The 18,432-nt window shown below is 46.1% G+C and overlaps 1 protein-coding gene across 1 annotated transcript; it reads right to left on the reverse strand.

Annotated features, from left to right (window-relative positions):
• Positions 1-260: 260 nt before the first annotated feature.
• On the reverse strand, positions 261-18,161 carry MYD88 (MYD88 innate immune signal transduction adaptor). The gene is made up of 5 exons (XM_074284421.1): positions 17,695-18,161; positions 6,221-6,355; positions 4,229-4,409; positions 3,340-3,431; positions 261-2,230 (listed from the first exon to the last, which is right to left on the reverse strand). Exons 1-5 carry the CDS (start codon positions 18,038-18,040, stop codon positions 2,076-2,078), a joined length of 909 nt encoding a protein of 302 aa, XP_074140522.1. The 5' UTR covers positions 18,041-18,161; the 3' UTR covers positions 261-2,075.
• Positions 18,162-18,432: the final 271 nt, after the last annotated feature.

An 18,432-nucleotide genomic window follows, 5' to 3' on the forward strand; every position in this document is an offset into this window, starting at 1 on the left:
AATATTCTGGAGATATTCTACTTCGCAGAGCTAAGACTGGGAAAGCAAGCAAACTGTGTCTCAAGTCTGACATAACAGCATCCTTTATATTCAGGATATCACCCTTTGCTTAGACCAACATTCATTTAGTTCCCCTTATTTCCCAGGGCCATCATTCATCACATGGTCACAGTCCCTCTTCCTTGATTGATTCCCATCACAGAATTCTGGTTCTGTGCCCACATCATGGCTACGACTTCAAAAACTTGAGACAATGACTGTTCCCATCGGACCCAAGAACCACCTTTATTGTTCCAAGAAATGCTAAGCATGAGAACTATCTCAAGATCTAAGAATGACTGGGATATGGGCCAATTCCTTTCACGTATATAAGTGTAGACAAGTGGCTCCACCATCAGAAGCTTTAAGCCCTCCTCCTTCTTCTCTCTCTTTTTTTTTTTTTATAGATTTTTATTTTCAAAATACATGCAAAGATAGTTTTCAGCATTCACCCTTGTAAAACCTTATGTTCCAAATTTTTCTCCCTCCTTTCCTCCTATCTCCTCCCCTAGAGGAGATATATATGCTAATATGTTAAACGTGTACAATGTGTGCTAAACATGTACAATTCTTCTATACAAATTTCCACATTTATCATTAATCCCCTCTTCTTAGGAGGTGGGTTTCTGCCTGCAGATGTCCTTTTCCTCACTCTGAAATTACTTAAATTTCTGTGTGTATCCTGACTCTCCTGTCTCTCGCCTGCTTTGTTTTGGCTCTGGCTGCCCACAGATTAGGAGTTGGTTACAGTCAAGCTGAGAGGGTATAACTAAAGTAGGGTTTTCAAGGCTTTGTCCCAGAATGCTGAATTTAAAAGGTGCCCGATCAACATCTGAAGTGCTTCTGAGGCTATAAACAACAGAACTTAGGATCTAGTCAGGAAGAATTTCTTACAAGATACCCAGAAAGAAATATTTCCCTTGCCCATCCTGCCACTCCAACCCCTAGGCAACCTCTCAAAAAAAAAAAATACTGGTGTCATGGAGTCTGTCTCTCTACTGTCCTGTGACCATATCCAGATTCCCTCCAACTATGAGGCCTTTCCTATTTGTTCCTCTGGATGTGGTTCCTAGTGGGTCCCCCCGGTGCAAAAATTCCTAGTTGGGGCTCCATACGAATGATTATTCCTTAAGTCTGCCACGATTCTGTTCTTTCTGCTAGTGGCTGTTCCTTGAGCTTGGCTCCAAGAAGTTTGGTTCTATCTCCTCCCACACCAGCCTTCTCTTCATTGAAAAATGGAATCCTTGAGGACAGGTGGTACACCAAAGGGAGATGGTGGTCGAGGATATGACAAGATCTTGGCCACGTGTTTCTGGTTTCTCTACCAGAGAGAATGATCTCCCCACGAGGAAAGAAAGGAAGAAAAGGGTTCCTCAAAAGCCGAGGAGCACGAAGACGTAATAAAGGAGCCTGCAGCTGCCCGCATGAACTGCAGCTAAAGACAACAAGATAACTTGCGGAGGTGATTACAAAAACTTGAGGGATCATGGGAAATGAGAGACGATGCCCACCTGGAGGTTTTCAGAAAGGGGGAAAAGGAAAAGCTTTAAACTCTGAATCCCAAGACTCTGTAAAGTTCTTCAAGGGATTATTCACGGGGTGGTTTGTAGGCACTTAGAGAATAAAACAGTCATCACGATTTCCCCACAGAAGGGAGCTTCAGGACTCATTCTTCCTTTGAAACAGTCATACTGAACTTTTCTCCTTAGGGCCACTCAACCAATAGGCATCATGGCATAGTGAAGAGCGTGCAGGGCTGGAATCCAGGATGACCGGGTTCGAAACCTACCTCCTATACTTATGTACTGTGTGACTCCCTAGGGCTTACAGCCCCACCGACCTCATCTGACCTATTGGTCAGATGGATTGACAATATTACAGGTGTGAAACCCACACAGGCGCACACAGGAGAAGCGCGCTACAGACGCCAGCTGGATCCATAGGGGCTGGTTTTGGCTGAAGAGGGAAACCAGGTCAGGTTCCCCCTCCCCCCAGGAGTCAAGCAGTCTTTGGAGGCTCTGAGGGAGGAGAGCACCTCAGGGCTGGGAGAGAGCTCTGGCGAGACGGGGCCAAAACCAGCTCCTGGTGCAGGGGTTGGTGTAGTCACAGAGCGTGATGAAGCGCAGGATGCTGGGGAATTCCCTCTTCATGGGCTTGTACTTGACAGGAATCAGGCGCTTCTGTCGAGCCCCTGCAAATGTAACAGGATCAGCAAACTCGGTTACTTCTGCTGCTACTATTGTTGCTATTACTGCTGACTTACTGCTACTGTTGCTACTTCTGCTGCTACTATTACTACCGACTGTTACTGCTACTATTACTGCTACTGCTGTGGCTGTTGCTACTACGTCTACTACTGTTGCTGCTAGTACTATTATGGTTGACTCTCTGCTGCTACAATTACTACTATTACTGAATTCACTTTTTGGGGGCTGGATGTAATCCATTCCACTCCCACAGGGTCACTCTGGCCAGGACAGCTGGAGGCCTCACAGGGTAGGACCTTGATAACGTAGGTTAAATCATTTACTCAGCCCTGTGTTAAATGCTGAGGGCCTACGATGACCTAGCAGAAGAGTCCCATAGTCAGTGCTTACATCCTAATGGAGGAAGACAACATAAAAAAGGGAACGGGAGAGTAGAGTCCTGGGAGGTCACCTGATTGAATGAATTAATAGAAGTCTGCAGGGGGCATCTAGGTGGTGCAGTGGATAGAGGACCAGCCCTGAATTCAGGAGGATGCGAGTTCAAATCTGGTCTCAGACACTTACCATTTCCTAGCTGTGTGACCCTGGGCAAGTCACTTGACCCCAGCCTCCAAAAAAAAAAAAAAAAATAGAAGTCTGCAGGCTCTCTAAGGGCATTTTTTTTTAATGAAGGGGAACAGACAACCTCTCTCTTTTCTTCTTCCCTCATTCTCTCCCCACCTTGGTCTCCCATTGTCCTTCTTCCTCTCCCTCCCTGTCTCCCTTTGCTCCTTTCTATGTGCATCTCTGTTTCAGTCTCTCTATCCTTTCCTCCCTCATTCTCTTCTCTTCTCTCCTTTTTCTCTTTCTGTCTCTCTCTCTTTGTCTCTCTATCCTTTCATCCCACATTCTCTTCTCTTCCTTCTCTCTCTGTCTCCCTGTCTCTCTTTTTGTCTCTTTGTCTATCTGTCTCTCTGCATCTGTCTCTGTCTCTTTCTCTCTTGTCTTTCTGTCTCTCTTTCTCCCCCCGCCAATATTGGTGTGGCACCCCTACCCAGTCCCAGGCTCTCAGCACCAGAAAGCCCCCCTTCAGGTTGGTCATGGGAATGCTCACCTGGACAGAGGCTAAGAGCAAACTTGGTCTGGAAGTCACATTCATTGCTCTGCAGATACTCATCAGAAATGACAACAACCATCCTTCGACACCTAGAGAGGCAGAAGCAGTTTGGAAACACTTATTGCAGCTGGGTGGCAAGGCAGAAAGACCCGAGTTCGAATCTGGCTTCAGATAGTAACTAGCTCTGCTATCCTGGGCAAGTCACAGGGACCTTTGTTTGCCTCGATTTTCTCAACTGTAAAATGGGGATAATAACAGTACCTATCTAACAAGGTTGTTGGAAGGGTCAAATGAGATAATAATTGTGAAGTGATTAGTACACATAATAGGAGTTTAATAAATGCTTATTTCCTTTCTTTTTTTAGTAGTGTGAAGAACTCTTGGGGAAGAATCTCCTTTTACTGGTTAAAACCAACTGACCTGCAACTTTTGAGTCTTAAAGAGCCCAGCCCTGAGAGGTTCAGGGACTCATCCCAGTTACATAATCCAGGATGTGTCAGAATTGAGACTTGAACCCAGATTTTCCTGACTCCACTGAGCAATACTGCCCCTCTTTAGAAGCACCTTTGCTCTGTCTTCTGCTCATTTGCTGCTCATTGACCTCATAATCAGGAGCAATTAGATTGTAAAATGGGAGATTTAGAACTGTCCAAAGCGGCCACCTTGGGAGAGAATGGATTCCTTTTCACTCTGTCTAAAGTCTGACTGTCTGAAATAGACAGGGCATAGATGACTATCCTCATTTGACAGATAGGGAAACTGAGGCTCCGAGAAGATGTGATGATATTCAAGGTCACGCAGTGAGTTCCCAGCAAAACAGAGACCAGACTTTTGAATTCAAAAGGGCTCTTTTCCCTCTCCCAGATCTGCCCCTCTTCCCTCTGACCTCTTCTCAATCAGCTCGCTGGTGATGGACCAGACACAGGTGCCAGGCAGGACATCCCGATCCGACACACACAGCTTCAGCCGGCAGTCGGTTTGCTCTAAGCGCTGGATCATCTCATGAACAAACTGGATGTCACTGGGACAGTAGCAGATGAAAGCATCAAATAATTCTGGCACTAGTCCTGGGGGTGGGAGGGAGAGGAGATTGGAGGAGATGATGAACAGGAAAAAGTTGTAGGCAAACCCAGATCTTCCCATCAGCCCCACTTTTGAGGTCAGAAGGAGAGGTTGAGGCAGATAAACATCCCTTTTGACTTCAAACAAATCATTTAACCTCTCAATTTTAGCTACTATCATAAAATTAGACAAAATCGTCTTTAAAAACAAACAAACAAACAAATTCTCCATTATATGTAAATGATAGCATGGGTCAATTAAAAACCTCAACTAATAAATGTACAATGATCCAAGACAGCTCAGAAGGACTTATGATGAAAAATGCTTGTTCAGCCATTGAGCATGCTGTACTATGGGATTGTGGGGGATGATTATTGTGCTATAAGAAGTGATGAGCTCAGTGATTTTAGAAAAATATGGAAAGACTTCCATCAAATAAAAAGTAAAATGAGCAGAAAAGAGAAAACTGTATGCAGTAACAACAATACTGTTTTAGAAATGACTTTGAGTGAATAGGTTATTTGGTGGATCATAAAGATCCAAATTAATTATAAAGAACATATGAAGGAAGATGCTGTCTGCCTGCAGAAAAGAACTGATAAGCAGAAGTATGTATGTATAGAATAATATATATGTATGTATGTATAATTATGTGTATGTATCTAATAGTAGCCATTTGGAGGAGGGAAGAAAAAAGAGAAATTTATAATTTTCTTTTATATTTAAATGGCTAGCACATTGTACATAGTAGATTTGCAGTTTCATGTGCAATCATCTTTTTTTATTGCATTCTATGTTATGGAAATACTTGTTTTATTCTGCAAATTAAAACAAAAATTTAAAAACTGCTATCCATCCCCAAAGAAAGAACTGATGGAGTCTTAAGTAGAGATTGAAGCATACTTAAAATTTTTTTTCTTTAAGCTATATTTTCTTTTATAACATAATGAATATGGAGATGGTTTCCATGATTACACACGTATAACCTATATCAAATTGCTTGCCTTCTCAAAGATGGGGTGTGGAAGAAGGGGATTTGGAACTCAAAAATTTTTTGAAAATTCAAAAACTCAAATTTTTTTAATTTTTTTTTTTTTGGCTGAGCCAAGTAGGGTTAAGTGACTTGCCCAGAGTCACACAGCCAGGAAGTGTTAAGTGTCTGAGATCAAATTCGAACTCAGGTCCTCCTGACTTCAGGTCTGGTGCTCTAACCACTGCGCCACCTAGCTGCCCCCGATTTAAAAAAAAAAAAAATTAAACTCAAAAATTCACATTTAAAAAAAATGCTAAAAATATTTTTAAACATGTAATTGGGGGGAAATGAAACAGTAAATGGAAAAAAAGAATTTAGAACTTCAGCTAATCACATTGGTTTTGGAATCCTTTTTCTGATTCACCATCCCACTCAGGTCATTGTTATGAGAAGTCTATATTGGCTGAGGACTTCTGCACAAAGCTTTCCCCATCTCTCCTCTGCCCCACAGGTAGCCTTCCTGTGGGATCTCCCCCCCCCCCCCTTAACACTATACACCCCTTGTCTGTTCCTACTTGCTGACAGGCTGCCCGCCCCGGATCAGTTCCTTGAAGTCAGGGTCTATTTTTGCCTTTCTTTGTATTGGCTGAGTGGCCACAGGAGGGTCAGGGGCTTTGCCAGGGATTATTGGCCAAGACAGCAGATCCCATGTGGGGGAATTGATGGACGTGTCCAATCCCAGCCAACCCAGCTGAAAAAGCCTAAGCCCTCGACATCCTCAAAAGTGAGTTGGGGAAAGGCTCACTTCCCTGCCCCCTTCCCCATTTCCCTCTTCCCCTTTACCCTGTGGATCGTCCAGAATGGTGATGCCCATCAACTCCAACGTTTGAGGGTTGCTGCTATCCACAGCGGGTACTTGCAGAGGCTTTTCTGCTTCCTCCTGCTGCTTCTTCTTCAGGTACTTCTTGCAATCCTCATCTGTGAGGAAAAGAAACAATGGCTCAAAATGTTTGTGGCAGCTCTTTTTGTTGTAGCTAGAAACTGGAAGATGAATGGATGTCCATCAGTTGGAGAATGGTTGGGTAAATTGTGGTATATGAAGGTTATGGAATATTATTGCTCTGTAAGAAATGACCAGCAGGAGGAATACAGAGAGGCTTGGAGAGACTTACATCAACTGATGCTGAGTGAAATGAGCAGAACCAGAAGATCACTGTACACTTCAACAACAATACTGTATGAGGATGTATTCTGATGGAAGTGGAAATCTTCAACATAAAGAAGATCCAACTCACTTCCAGTTGATCAATGATGGACAGAGGTAGCTACACCCAGAGAAGAAACACTGGGAAGTGAATGTAAATTGTTAGCACTAATATCTGTCTGCCCAGGTTGCATGTACCTTCGGATTCTAATGTTTATTGTGCAACAAGAAAATGGTATTCGCACACATGTATTGTACCTAGACTATATTGTAACACATGTAAAATGTATGGGATTGCCTGTCATCGGGGGGAGGGAATAGAGGGAGGGGGGGTAATTTGGAAAAATGAATACAAGGGATAATATTATAAAAAAAAATATATATATATAATAAAAAAAATTAAAAAAAAAAAAAGAAAAAGAAACAATGGCTCATTGCAGCTTCCTAGCTTCTCCATCTCTGAACTCCTCAGTGTCCCCCCTTCCTCCATCCCCAGGCAGACCCATTGCAAGCAGCCTTTCCCAGCCCTCCTCAATCTTAGCCCCTTCTGTGGGGATTGCCTCCAGGCCCCAGCCTGTATCTGGCTTGCTCACAGCTGTTTGCTGGCAGTCTCCCCTAACTCGAGGTAAGCTTCCTGAGGGCAGCAGCTGGGTTTGTTGCTGTGGGTTTGCTTTGTGTGCCTCAGCAGCGTGCTAAATTGCTCATGCTAAAAGCCTTCAAGCTTCAGTTCTAATACCGACTTCTGCACGAGGCTTTCCCCATCTCTCCTCCGCCCCACAGGTAACCTTCCTCTGGGATCTCCCCCCTCCCTTAACACTGTACACCCCTTGTCTGTTCCTACTTGCTGACAGGCTGCCCGCCCCGGATCAGTTCCTTGAAGTCAGGGTCTATTTTTGCCTTTCTTTGTATTCCCAGGCACATAGTTAGGATTGAACACTGACTGACTTCTCTCCTGTGTCATTACCAGGGTAGTTAAGAAGTTCGTAGGATTCCGGAAAGTTTTATAACCGAGTCCATGAATTTGTCCAATTGCAATTTCAGCATTGGGGAGGTTCTTGACAAAACATTTCTTCATTGTGAACTTCCTCAAGAAGTAGAGGGTTCTTGCTACTTGTTGGTCTTCAAGCAGAAGTACATTTACTTTTTTTTTAATTATATATTTTTTAATAATATTATCCCTTGTATTCATTTTTCCAAATTATCCCCCCCCAATCCCTCCCCCCGATGACAGGCAGTCCCATACATTTTACATGTGTTACAATATAACCTAGATACAATACAAGTACATTTACTTTTAAATGATATTATAATAGGAATTTTTTTTTATATAACAGACTGAGCTAATAGCCAACTGGGGCTCTTTCCAATTTTTAAATGCTATGATTCTTTATAAATTATTCTATTTCTTAAATAAACAAGATCCATTGCAGCACAGGCACACACACAACCACACACAAACATTTCTTCATCTTACAAAGCAGGAAACAGAGGCCCAAGAAGTAGTGTCCAAGGTTACAGAAGCAGGAAGTGGCAGGGCTGAGACACAAACCTACAGCCTCCAATTCCAAAGGCAGTGAGTGTTGCCCCCTTCTTTCTTAAACTGAGATAGGAGAAGGTCGGGACTCATCCATTACTGGCACACAGTGTCAGAGACAGTATGGGAATTCAGATCTTTCTGGCACTCCCTACTACTCCACCCCACCTCCCATTTCTATAATCCTCAAGACAAACACACTGACACAGCAGAGCTGCCAAAGATTTGCTTTTTCTATTGGGAGATTATGGGACATCACAAGAAGAGCTAGGCAGGTGACCTTAGGGAAGCCATCTCCCTGTCTGGGTCTCATCTGAAAAACGAGGTGGCCAAATTCAGTGGTCTCTAAGCGTCTTTCTGCTTCTCACATTCTGAGACCCAGGAGGAGCCTTTCACAGGAGCTCTGATGAAATGCCTGGGTTACATTCTCCAGGCTGAAGCCGCTGGCCAGATACTGTAAACTCAGGAAGGACCCACGAATATCAGCCGGGGAAACTGACTCTGGAAGAGAGGATGGGGGGAAGCAAGGGAAGCACCAGGCTAAATGGGTAGCCAAAGCAGGTGGAGGCCATGATCCAGCCTGTCCCCCAGGCCAGCTTCTCCCTTAGCTCAAGAATTTCCTTCTTCCCCTTTGCTGTCCATCCTGCCTCACCTGCTGCTGTGCACCCTCCTGAAATAATCTCATCTGGAGTTTGCATAAACTTGCATACACATACTTGAGATCATAGAACAGAAGCTCTATGAAGGCAGGACAGAAGGTCTGGGGCATCTAGGTGGCGCAGTGGATAGAGCACCAGCCCTGAAGTCAGGAGGATCTGAGTTCAAATCTAGTCTCAAACCCTTAACACTTCCTAGCTGTGTGACCCTGGACAAGTCACTTAACCCTAACTGTCTCAGCAAAAAAGAAAAAAAGAAAAAGAAAAGAAAATCAAGGGCCTGTGCAGAATTTAGCAGGAAAGAGGACTTTGGATAAGTACAGGCTGACTGAGTGAGTGAGGCAAGTCTAAATGCCTTTCTAATGTCATAGGAACAAAAGGAAGTCTAAGGTCTAGACATTTGCGGAGAAATGGATGAATGAGTGAAGGGAAGACTGAATGGCTGAGGAAATGAGAAATGAATGAATCCATATCCCCTTCAGTTAAGGAGGACAATCAGCAGCTTTTTGATTGAGCTTTCATTTTTCAGAAGTTTTTCTATTACTTCAATTATCATTTCTTTTTGCTCTGGATAATCAAAAGTTAATTTTACACAGAGTAAAAATCGGAGGCGGCTAGGTAGGTACCCCCTACCCCAAGGGTTGAGACTCCTACTTAGACCTCCCCAACATACACAGACACACACACACTCTTCCTCTGCACAGAAACATTCACTCTTCTCCATGGACAGTCTGTTGCTTTGTCTCATCCACATGAGCTGCCCCGGCAACCATTATGTGTGTGACCAGATGCTTGTTTGCGCCACTTTAGGGCTCTGGCCCTGATGGGGCCCCCTAAGGGTGGGTGGGCAGGCTGGCTTGATTGCCCTAAGCCCAGGGCAGCAGTTGGTGTAGGCACCTGCTGGCAATGATAAAGAATACTGAGCTCTGGGCCCCACGCCTCTCCCAGCTGCTCCTTGGGATCCTTACTTCTGCTGAAAAAAACCAGGGACCTGCCTCCCTGTTGCCCCACTCAGAACTCCTGACACAACTTTGACTCCAGCATCTTCTTTACCCCACACCAGGTAACCGGTAACTAAGTCCTGCTCTTTCTGCCTCAGGAAGGTCTCTCAGAGCTATAGCATTTCCTTCTCTGTCAACATAGAGTTGAGCTATTAATGGGCTTGGGCTGAGAGGGACTTTGCTTTTGGCCCTTCGGGTGGGCCAGCCTCTCTCCCTTCTCTCCCAGAAGCAGCAGTCCTTCTTTTGTTTATCTAGTTAACACCTTCTCTCTTGCCAAGGCTTCCCCGCTAGGGCAGAACAAGCACTGGGCCCAAATCCTGTGTTTTGGGGAAAGTGACCCTCAAGGGCCTGGCCAACAGCAGGAAGTTATCAACGCCATGTCACTGATGCAAGATCCATGAACTTGTGGTTTGTTTTTTAAAACTACTTTGACAACCAAATGCCAATATAATCATTTCTCTTGGTAATCCTAAGTGTTTTATGCAGACAGGATTCTGAGAAGGGGTCCACGGTCTTCACTAGACTGTTTCCCAAGAGGCCCATGGCACAAATGAAGGAGAAGATCCCTTGGGTACCATTCTGAGTCTCATTTGCACTTGTTTTTCATCACTTCTTACTTAAGGTCTTAATTGCTACTTGCTTATTGTCTTAATTACTTCATGGGAAGCTGGATGATGCTGTAGGGGATAGAGCTCCACATCTGGAGCTCTTGAGTTCCTGACTTCCAGAGTTCAAATCTGGCCTCGGATGCTTATTAGCTGTGTAAGTCACTTAATTCTGTTTGTCTCAGTTTCCTCATCTGTAAGTGGAGAAGGAAATGGCAAACTGCTCTAGTATCTTTACCAAGAAAACCCCCAAAGGAATCTCAACTGAAATGATCAAATGACAACGTCTTATTGGATTGTAAATGATGATCACATCAAAACGGTCATCCGAAGGCTGGTCCTGGTTGACCTGTTCACACCTCCACTGCCCCAAACTCTAGTTACAGCCAGCATCGCCATCCCAGCTCTCCGGCTGATTCTTGCCATCACTGATCATATAGGCTAAGCTACTTCAACGGTCTTGCTGCCTCACATCTTTCTCCCCAGTCTCAACTTTTGGACTTGTCTGTGGAGTCCATGACCTCCAAGGTCACTCTCAGCTCTACATTTATGAGCCTGTCAGTCTTCCTTCATATCAATGGCAGACTGATCTTCCTCAAATGCTCCTCTGATCAATAATATTTAATGGTTCCCCATTCCTGGGCAAACTCCCAGGCCCTGCAGGCCACCATCATCATCAAGAACAACAATAACAACATTAGCAGCAACAGCAGCAAACATGATCCTCAGTGATATCATCAGTATTTGTTAACCAGAGCCTGGATTTCATTGATATGGGCAGCTCTCCATGAGGAAGTGAAGATCTAGCAACCGTTTGGGACTTTTTAGTCTTAAAATTGCCAGGGGCACTGAGAAGCTATGATCTGTCCAGCGTCACGAAGCCAGCCTGTCTGCTTGAGATAGGAATTGTCAGGGTCACACAGATGTGCAACTCTATAGACATGACTTCATTGAAGACATCCCATCCTTGGACATTTTCTCTAGCTGTCCATCCCCCATGTCTGGCAGGCTTTCCTTCCTCATCTCTGCCTCCTTGGCTTCCCTGACTTCCCTCAAATCCCAACTAAAATCCCATTTTCTAGGACGCCTTTATGAATTCCACCAAATTTACTAGAATTTCCTTCCCTTTTTTCCTATTCATCTTGTCTATAGTTTGTTGATACATATTTGTCTGCTAGTTATCCCTCCTTTTAGCTGAAAACTCCCTGAGGACTGAAACTGTCTTCTGCCTTTCTCTGTATCCTCAAGGATTGTAGAGTCCCTGGCACATAATAGATGCCTAATAAATACATCTATGTGTTTCTGCTACAAATGCTATTTACCATCCCCATTTTACAGATGGGGAGAGTTGAGGCCCAGAAAAGTGAATTGACTTGCCCAACTTCACACAACCAGTGTATCTCAGAGTTTCAAATCCAGGTGTCTCCTGACTCCAAGGCCAATGCAATATCCACTGTACCAAAATGTCTTTCAACTTCAATACACTTTTGATGTACGTGTGACAGAAAACACTATTATCCATAGCATATCTTCTAGATGAACAAATGAATGAACAGGACAATAGTCTGCACTCAAGGAACAAATGAATGGGATGATAATATATACTCATCACACTCTAGAATGCAATGAGAGGATGGTTTCTAAGCACAGGGAAGGAAAAGCAGTGATCTCTCTGAGTCAGCATGGGTTCTCTCTAAAACAAGCCTTACCAGTCCCTCTAATTCAACTTCCTTCTTTGACAAGGTTACTCACTGGGTAGCTCCGAGGAATTTTAGATTTCAAAGCCCTGGATTTCAGAATGTCATCTGAGAGTCTCTTATAATATTTTTGTGAATAATATGGGGAGAAACAGATTGGGCAATAGCATCGTTAGGAGGCCTGAGAATTAATGCAATACAGATTAATCAACAGAGAGGGATGTCCCTAATGTAATACCATAAGGAATCTGTTCTTGGACTTTACTTTTGTACAGAGAGTTTATAAAATGCTTGGAAAGCTCCCTGATCAATTTGCATATGGACAGCTAGAAAGAATAGCTACCAAAAAAAAAAAAGAAAAGAAAAAAGAAAGAAAGAATAGCTACCATTGGATAACAGAATCAGAATCTCAAAGGAGCTACAGAGGCCAGAACTACAAAGGCAGCTAGTTTGCAGTGATGAGAGAGAGAGAAAGAGAGAGAGAGAGAGAGAGAGAGAGAGAGAGAGAGAGAGAGAGAGAGAGAGAGAGAGAGAGAGAGAAGGGATGAGAGAGAGACAGAGAGACAGAGAGAGAAGGGATGAGAGAGAGACAGAGAAAGAGACAGAGGCAGAGACAGAGAGAGAGAAGGAAGGGATGAGAAATAGGGAGAGAGAGACAGACAGAGATAGAGAAGGGATGAGAGAGAGAGAAAGACAGAGAGAGAAGGGATGAGAGAGACAGAGATACGGAGAGAAGGGATGAAAGATAGAGACAGAGACAGAGACTGAGAGAGGGAAGGGATATGAGAGAGAGAGACAGAAAGAGACAGAGGCAGAGACAGACAGATAGAGAAAGAAGGGATGAGAGAAATAGGGAGAGAGAGAGACAGAGAGACAGAGATAGAGAAGGGATGAAAGAGACAGAGAGACAGAGACAGACACACAGAAAGAAGGGATATCAGAGAGAGAGAGAGACAGAGACAGAGACTGAGAGACAGAGAGATATTCTGTGTAAGTGAGATTAGACCAGCTTTGCTTGGTCCTGATATTCGGAAGACTAAGTGAAAGTTAGAGGTGCAGATTTACGCTGGATAGCATTTAGTCATTGGAGCTATCCAAAAGTGGAAAAGGGCTGCTTCAATAATGAACTCTCCATCATCAGAGCACTCCAAGCAGAATCTCAAGTTCAGGCAGTGGGGATTTCTGCTCAGGTATGTGTTAGAAGGTTTTGTAAGAGCTATTTTGGTTTAGGTTTGGTTTTGGTTTTTAGTCATCATGTCCATTTAGTATCATGGTTTTCACACACCAGGTGCTGAATAAATACTTTCTTGACTGAATTGAAGGAGTTATAAAGAGCTTTCCAATTCTGATCTTGTTCATATGGATGCTGTGTAACCATGGGACATTTTGCCTCTCTGAGTTTGGCTTTCCTCTTCTATAAAACAGAGGTAAAATTTTACCATCCAAGGTAACTGCGAAGTTCAAATGAGATAATGTTTATGAAGCACTTTAAAAGCATAAAAAGTGCGATAGAAAAGACAGTCAAGTCAGCAAGGATTTATGAAGAAGCTACTATGTGGAAGACACTGAGCTCACCACCGGGGATTCAAAGAAAGGTAAAACACAATCCCTGCCCCCTAGACGTTCCAATAAAGGAGGAGACAATATGCCAGCAAACCTGAGAGCCAATGCGGTGCAATCTAGAGAGCTATCTATCCCCTCTCTTAACATGCTCACAATCCTTGTTCCTTGTAACTTCCAAGTGAACCAAACTAAGTACTGCTCCACTGTTCCCACAGGTTCTGTTTGTGTCATCGAGACAATTAACTTGGAGACAGTTCCCACAGTTTCCGGGAATGCCTGCATTGTCCATTCGTGAACCTGCTGTGGGAATGGCTAAGAATGATGATGTTGTGGTCCAGTCTATTTATGTATATAAAATGCTTCCTTTGTCTAACACATTAAACCCTCCCCCTCAAGAAGACTTCTGCTTTGCAAACATCATCTTCTTTATTCCCAAATTAATTACATTTCTGTTTGATCCCTGACTTCCCTGTCTCTTTTCTGCTCTTCTCAGCTCCAGCCATCCACAAGTTAAGGCTGGTTCTGGTTCAGTTGACAAGGGTGTGCAGCAGAAAAAATACTGGGTTTACAGCACCAGAACCTGAGTTCAAATCTTGCCCCTGTGGTTTGTGACAGTGGTGAATTAGGGAAAGCCACTTTCTCTTCCTCTTGGGCCTTCTGTATTTTCATCTATAAAATGAAGGGATTGGCTTAGACTTATTCTTGGGTCCCATGAAGTTTTTAAGTCTGCCCGATGTTTTACAAAGGCTACCATTTGCTAGGTTCCATCCCAGTCAGAGCAGGTTTCTTAGAAGGATCTATTAGCAGCCAGGAACTCTTCTCAGAATCATACTCTTAAATAATTGAAGGAAATACTAAATTTCAACTAAAGGTCTGTGAAAATTAAGTTATAATTTTTCCCACTTATATTCAGAGACTCCTTGAAATTTATCCACAGACCCTTGAGAGTCCATGGAAGCCCATTATGATCTCCTATGTCAAAAGGTCCCTGTTTTAAAGCAGTCCATGGAAGATAAAGTCAGATCAATAAGGGTTACTAAGTGCCTACTTCATATGCCAGGCGCTGGAGGGGAAGTCTACTCCCTACCCTACTTCCTGTCTCAGCTCCATCAGGGCCGCATAAATCTCTAACTCCTGTCCTTGAGGCCATTCACCCTGAGCTCTATCTTCTCCCTTCTCCCTCTCACATCACTCTGATGCTGCCTGCTGCCACCTCCCTGTCTCCCAGGAAGAGGGAGCTCTTCTCTTTGCTAAGAAAAATGCCTCCACAGGCACAAGTGAGCCATCCCCTTCCATCTTCCCCAGCAGATCACCACCTCCCCACTAGTCTCAGTCCTTCCCTATCAGCTATGTCCCTACTGTCTACAAACATGTTGTCTACATCTGCTCCAGCCTCAAACACACTCACTTTCCAGCCATACTTGCTCACTGTAGCCTGCTGCAGTCCCTTATGTGGCCAAACTCCCTGAGAAGGCCCATGAGAGAAGCCTCCACTTTCTTCTCACTCCTACCTTTTTGCAGACAGCCTTCCATCACTTCACTGAAAATAATCTCTCCGAAGTTCCCAGTGGGTTCTTAATTGCTTAAATCCAGTGGCCTTTTCTCAACCCCTATTCTCTAACTCTGCAGCTTCGACACTGTTAGGATTACCAGGTGAGAACTCAGGTTGTCTGGACAGTGACAAGGCCCTTTAAAGGCCCAAACCAAAGGTCTGAGCCAGAGAACTGTCAAGTCAACCTGAGTTCTCACCTTGTCACTGTCCAGACAACCTGAGTTCTCACCTGGTAATCCTAACAGACACTATCAGTTTCTCTCTCTATTTAATACTCTTGGATTTAGGTTTTCGGGACACTAATGCTTCTCTAAACTGCCTAAATGTTCCTTTTCTATTCTTTGCTGGATCTTTATTCAGATCAAGCCCATAAGCTTTGTCATGGGACCTCTTCTCTTCTCCCTCTAGACTATTTCACTCCTCCAGCAAATTAAAATCTCCTCACTTCCATTTTCGCATTTCCAAGTACCAACTAGACATCTCAAACTGGACGTCCCATAGGCAGCTTAAACTCAGTATGTCCAAAATGGAACTCACTGTCTTTCCCTCCAAACTCTCCTCTCCTCCCAGCTTCCGTCTTATAGTCAAAGGCAACCCCACCCTCCCACTCACAAAGGCTCCCAATCCGGGAGGCATCCTGGACACTTCATTCTCCCCAGTTCCCTAGATCCAATTAGCTGCCACGTGCTGTCAACCCTAACTCTTTTGTCACAGCTTTCTTTTTGTCACATTTTACATCATCTCCTTTCCTCTGATACTGAGGCAGACCCTCATCATGTCACATACTCAGCTTTTGCAATGAGTGGCTGATTGAGCTCACTGTTTCACAGCTCTTCTCACTCCAGGCTTCCACTCAGCTGTTAAACTGATCTTCCTATAATGCAGAACTCACTCTGTGTGTGTGTGTGTGTGTGTGTGTGTGTGTGTGTGTGTGTGTGTCTGTCTGTCTGTCTGTCTCTCTCTCTGTCTCTCTGTCTCTGTGTGTGTGTCTCTCTGTCTCTGTCTCTCTCTCTTTCTCTCTGTCTCTCTCTTCTCTCTCTCTCTCTCTCTCTCTCTCTCTCTCTCTCTCTCTCTCTCTCTCTCTCTGTCTCTCTCTGTCTCTCTCTCTCTCTCTGTCTCTCTCTCTCTCTGTCTCTCTGTCTCTGTCTCTGTCTCTCTCTCTCTGTCTCTGTCTCTCTTTCTCTCTCTCCATCTCTGTCTCTGTCTCTCTCTCACACACATACACTTATCAAAAAGCTACAGTGACTCTCTCTTACCATTTGTTGACTTGAAAGCTCTCCATAGCCAATCCCTTCTGGTCTTTCCAGGCCTTTTTCTCTCCTCCATATGTTGTGAGCCTCCCCACACAGGCCACTCTACCTCCAGTTGTCACTGAGTGTCCCCATGCCTGGAACTCTCTCCTCCACATCTCTGCCTCCTTCCTGCCCTGGCTTCCTTCAAGTCTCAGCTAAGGCCCTACCTTCTACCCGAAGCTTTCCCCAGGCCTCCCTTATGTAGCTTGTTTGTGCAGATTTTCCTATGTGCTCTCCCCCAGTACACTGTGAATTCCTTAAAAGCAGGCCTTTCTTTGTATCCCACGTGCCCGGTGTAGAAGGAGCTTAATAAATGCTAACTGCCTGACTGTCCAGAGGCCCCTGAAGCCCCTCGGTGGTTCTCCTCTGTTCCTGGGTGTGGGGGCATATTAGAACGTAAGCCTCCAGAAGAGAGAAGATTGCTCAGATTTGTGAAGGGTCTGGGGACAAGGAAGGGCCGGAGGGAGCCCTCCTAAGCAGTAAGGTGGTCTGTGAAAGGAGGGTCGGCAAAGAAGCAGAGGGGGAGGAGGTGAAGAAGGAAAATCACATTGAACTGGAAGTAATGGGGGTCATCTGTGTTATATTTGGGGAAACTGAGGAAATAACTCACAAGGTGTCTGGGCATCGGTGAGCTGGCCTGGGCTAACAATTCTATCTGATGCTCAAAGTTGTTGTCTCTTTACTACCACATTAGGTGGGGCAGGAAGCGGATAGGGCATGGTAGGGAGCAGTGAGATAGGAAGTTGGGGGACGGGACAGAGGCAGCTGAGAGCAGCTGACGGGTACCAAGCAAAGGGACCCACTAAGCGGGGAAGATCAGCAGAGAAGTGGGGGCAAGGAGGCAGCAGGAGGGTGATAATGGGACAGGGCAGAGGACGGGAGACACGACAGGGAGAGGCAGAAGACAGGGGGACAGTGAGGAGCAGCAGAGGAGCAGGGGCCAGGGAGACAGGGAGACAGGTCAAGGGCAAAGAGAAACAGTGGAGAGGGAGCAAGCAGAGGGAAGGAGGGGCCCCTGGGGAACAGCGCAAAGATGGGGGCCTGGGAGCCAGACAAGGAGAAAAAGCAGAAGCGGGGAAGGACCTGGAGGAAGAGGCCAGGGCCAGTGGGGAGGGGAGGAGGGGACAGGGAGGGGGTTGGGCACAGGTAGGGGTCCCGGGGCCCGTTCCGACACTTGGGGGCCGCCTGCCGCCCAGACTACCCCCGCCCTTACCGATACTGGGCCGCAGGTCTTCCAGCACGTCGAGCCGCTCGAGTTTGTGGAGCAGCTCCAGCAGGCGGCCCACGGTGGCCCGCTCGCGCGTCTGCCAGGCGTCCAGGAGGCCGCGCGTGGGGTCGGACTGCGTCTGCAGGTTGACGATCTCCAGGTACTGGAAGCCCAGCTCCTCGGCCAGCGCGGGCCAGTAGGCGGACACCTGGGTGGGAGGGTTCAGGTACAGGGACAGGCGGCTCCTCACCCTGAAGTTGAGAGCCACCAGGGGCACGTCGTGAATGTCGGGGGCCGGGCTCGCCGCCTTGGCCGTGACGGCTCGGCTGGGGCCGGGGCTGGGGCAGGCCATGGCGGGCTCCGGCCGGGGTCCGACCACTTCCCCAGCTCCGCCGCCTCCGCGTCCTCCGTCGGCTCCTTCTCTTCCTCCTGCCCGGCCCGGTCCGGTTTCACTTTCTCGGCACGCCCCGCCCCGCCGCTGTTCCGGTCCTCCTCCCCCGTCCCGCCCCCGGGCGCAGCTGGAAGCCAGCGGTGCCGCCCCAGGCCGAGCTGGGAGTGGGTACGACACTCTCTCCCCTTGGCCTGGGGGGGTCCTGGGGCGGAAGGGATTCTGGGAGGTGGGGGCGGGAGCAGCCCCCGAGCTAACCCAGGAGCCCGGCAGCACTCGCGGGCGGAGCCGGGGAGCCGGCACGCGGAAGGGCCGGAGTCCCGGGCCATCCCCCAAAAGTTTGCGGGGAGGGGAGC

This window comes from Sminthopsis crassicaudata, chromosome 1 (assembly GCF_048593235.1).
Source record: "Sminthopsis crassicaudata isolate SCR6 chromosome 1, ASM4859323v1, whole genome shotgun sequence".
In the NCBI taxonomy this organism is placed as follows: Eukaryota; Metazoa; Chordata; class Mammalia; order Dasyuromorphia; family Dasyuridae; genus Sminthopsis; species Sminthopsis crassicaudata.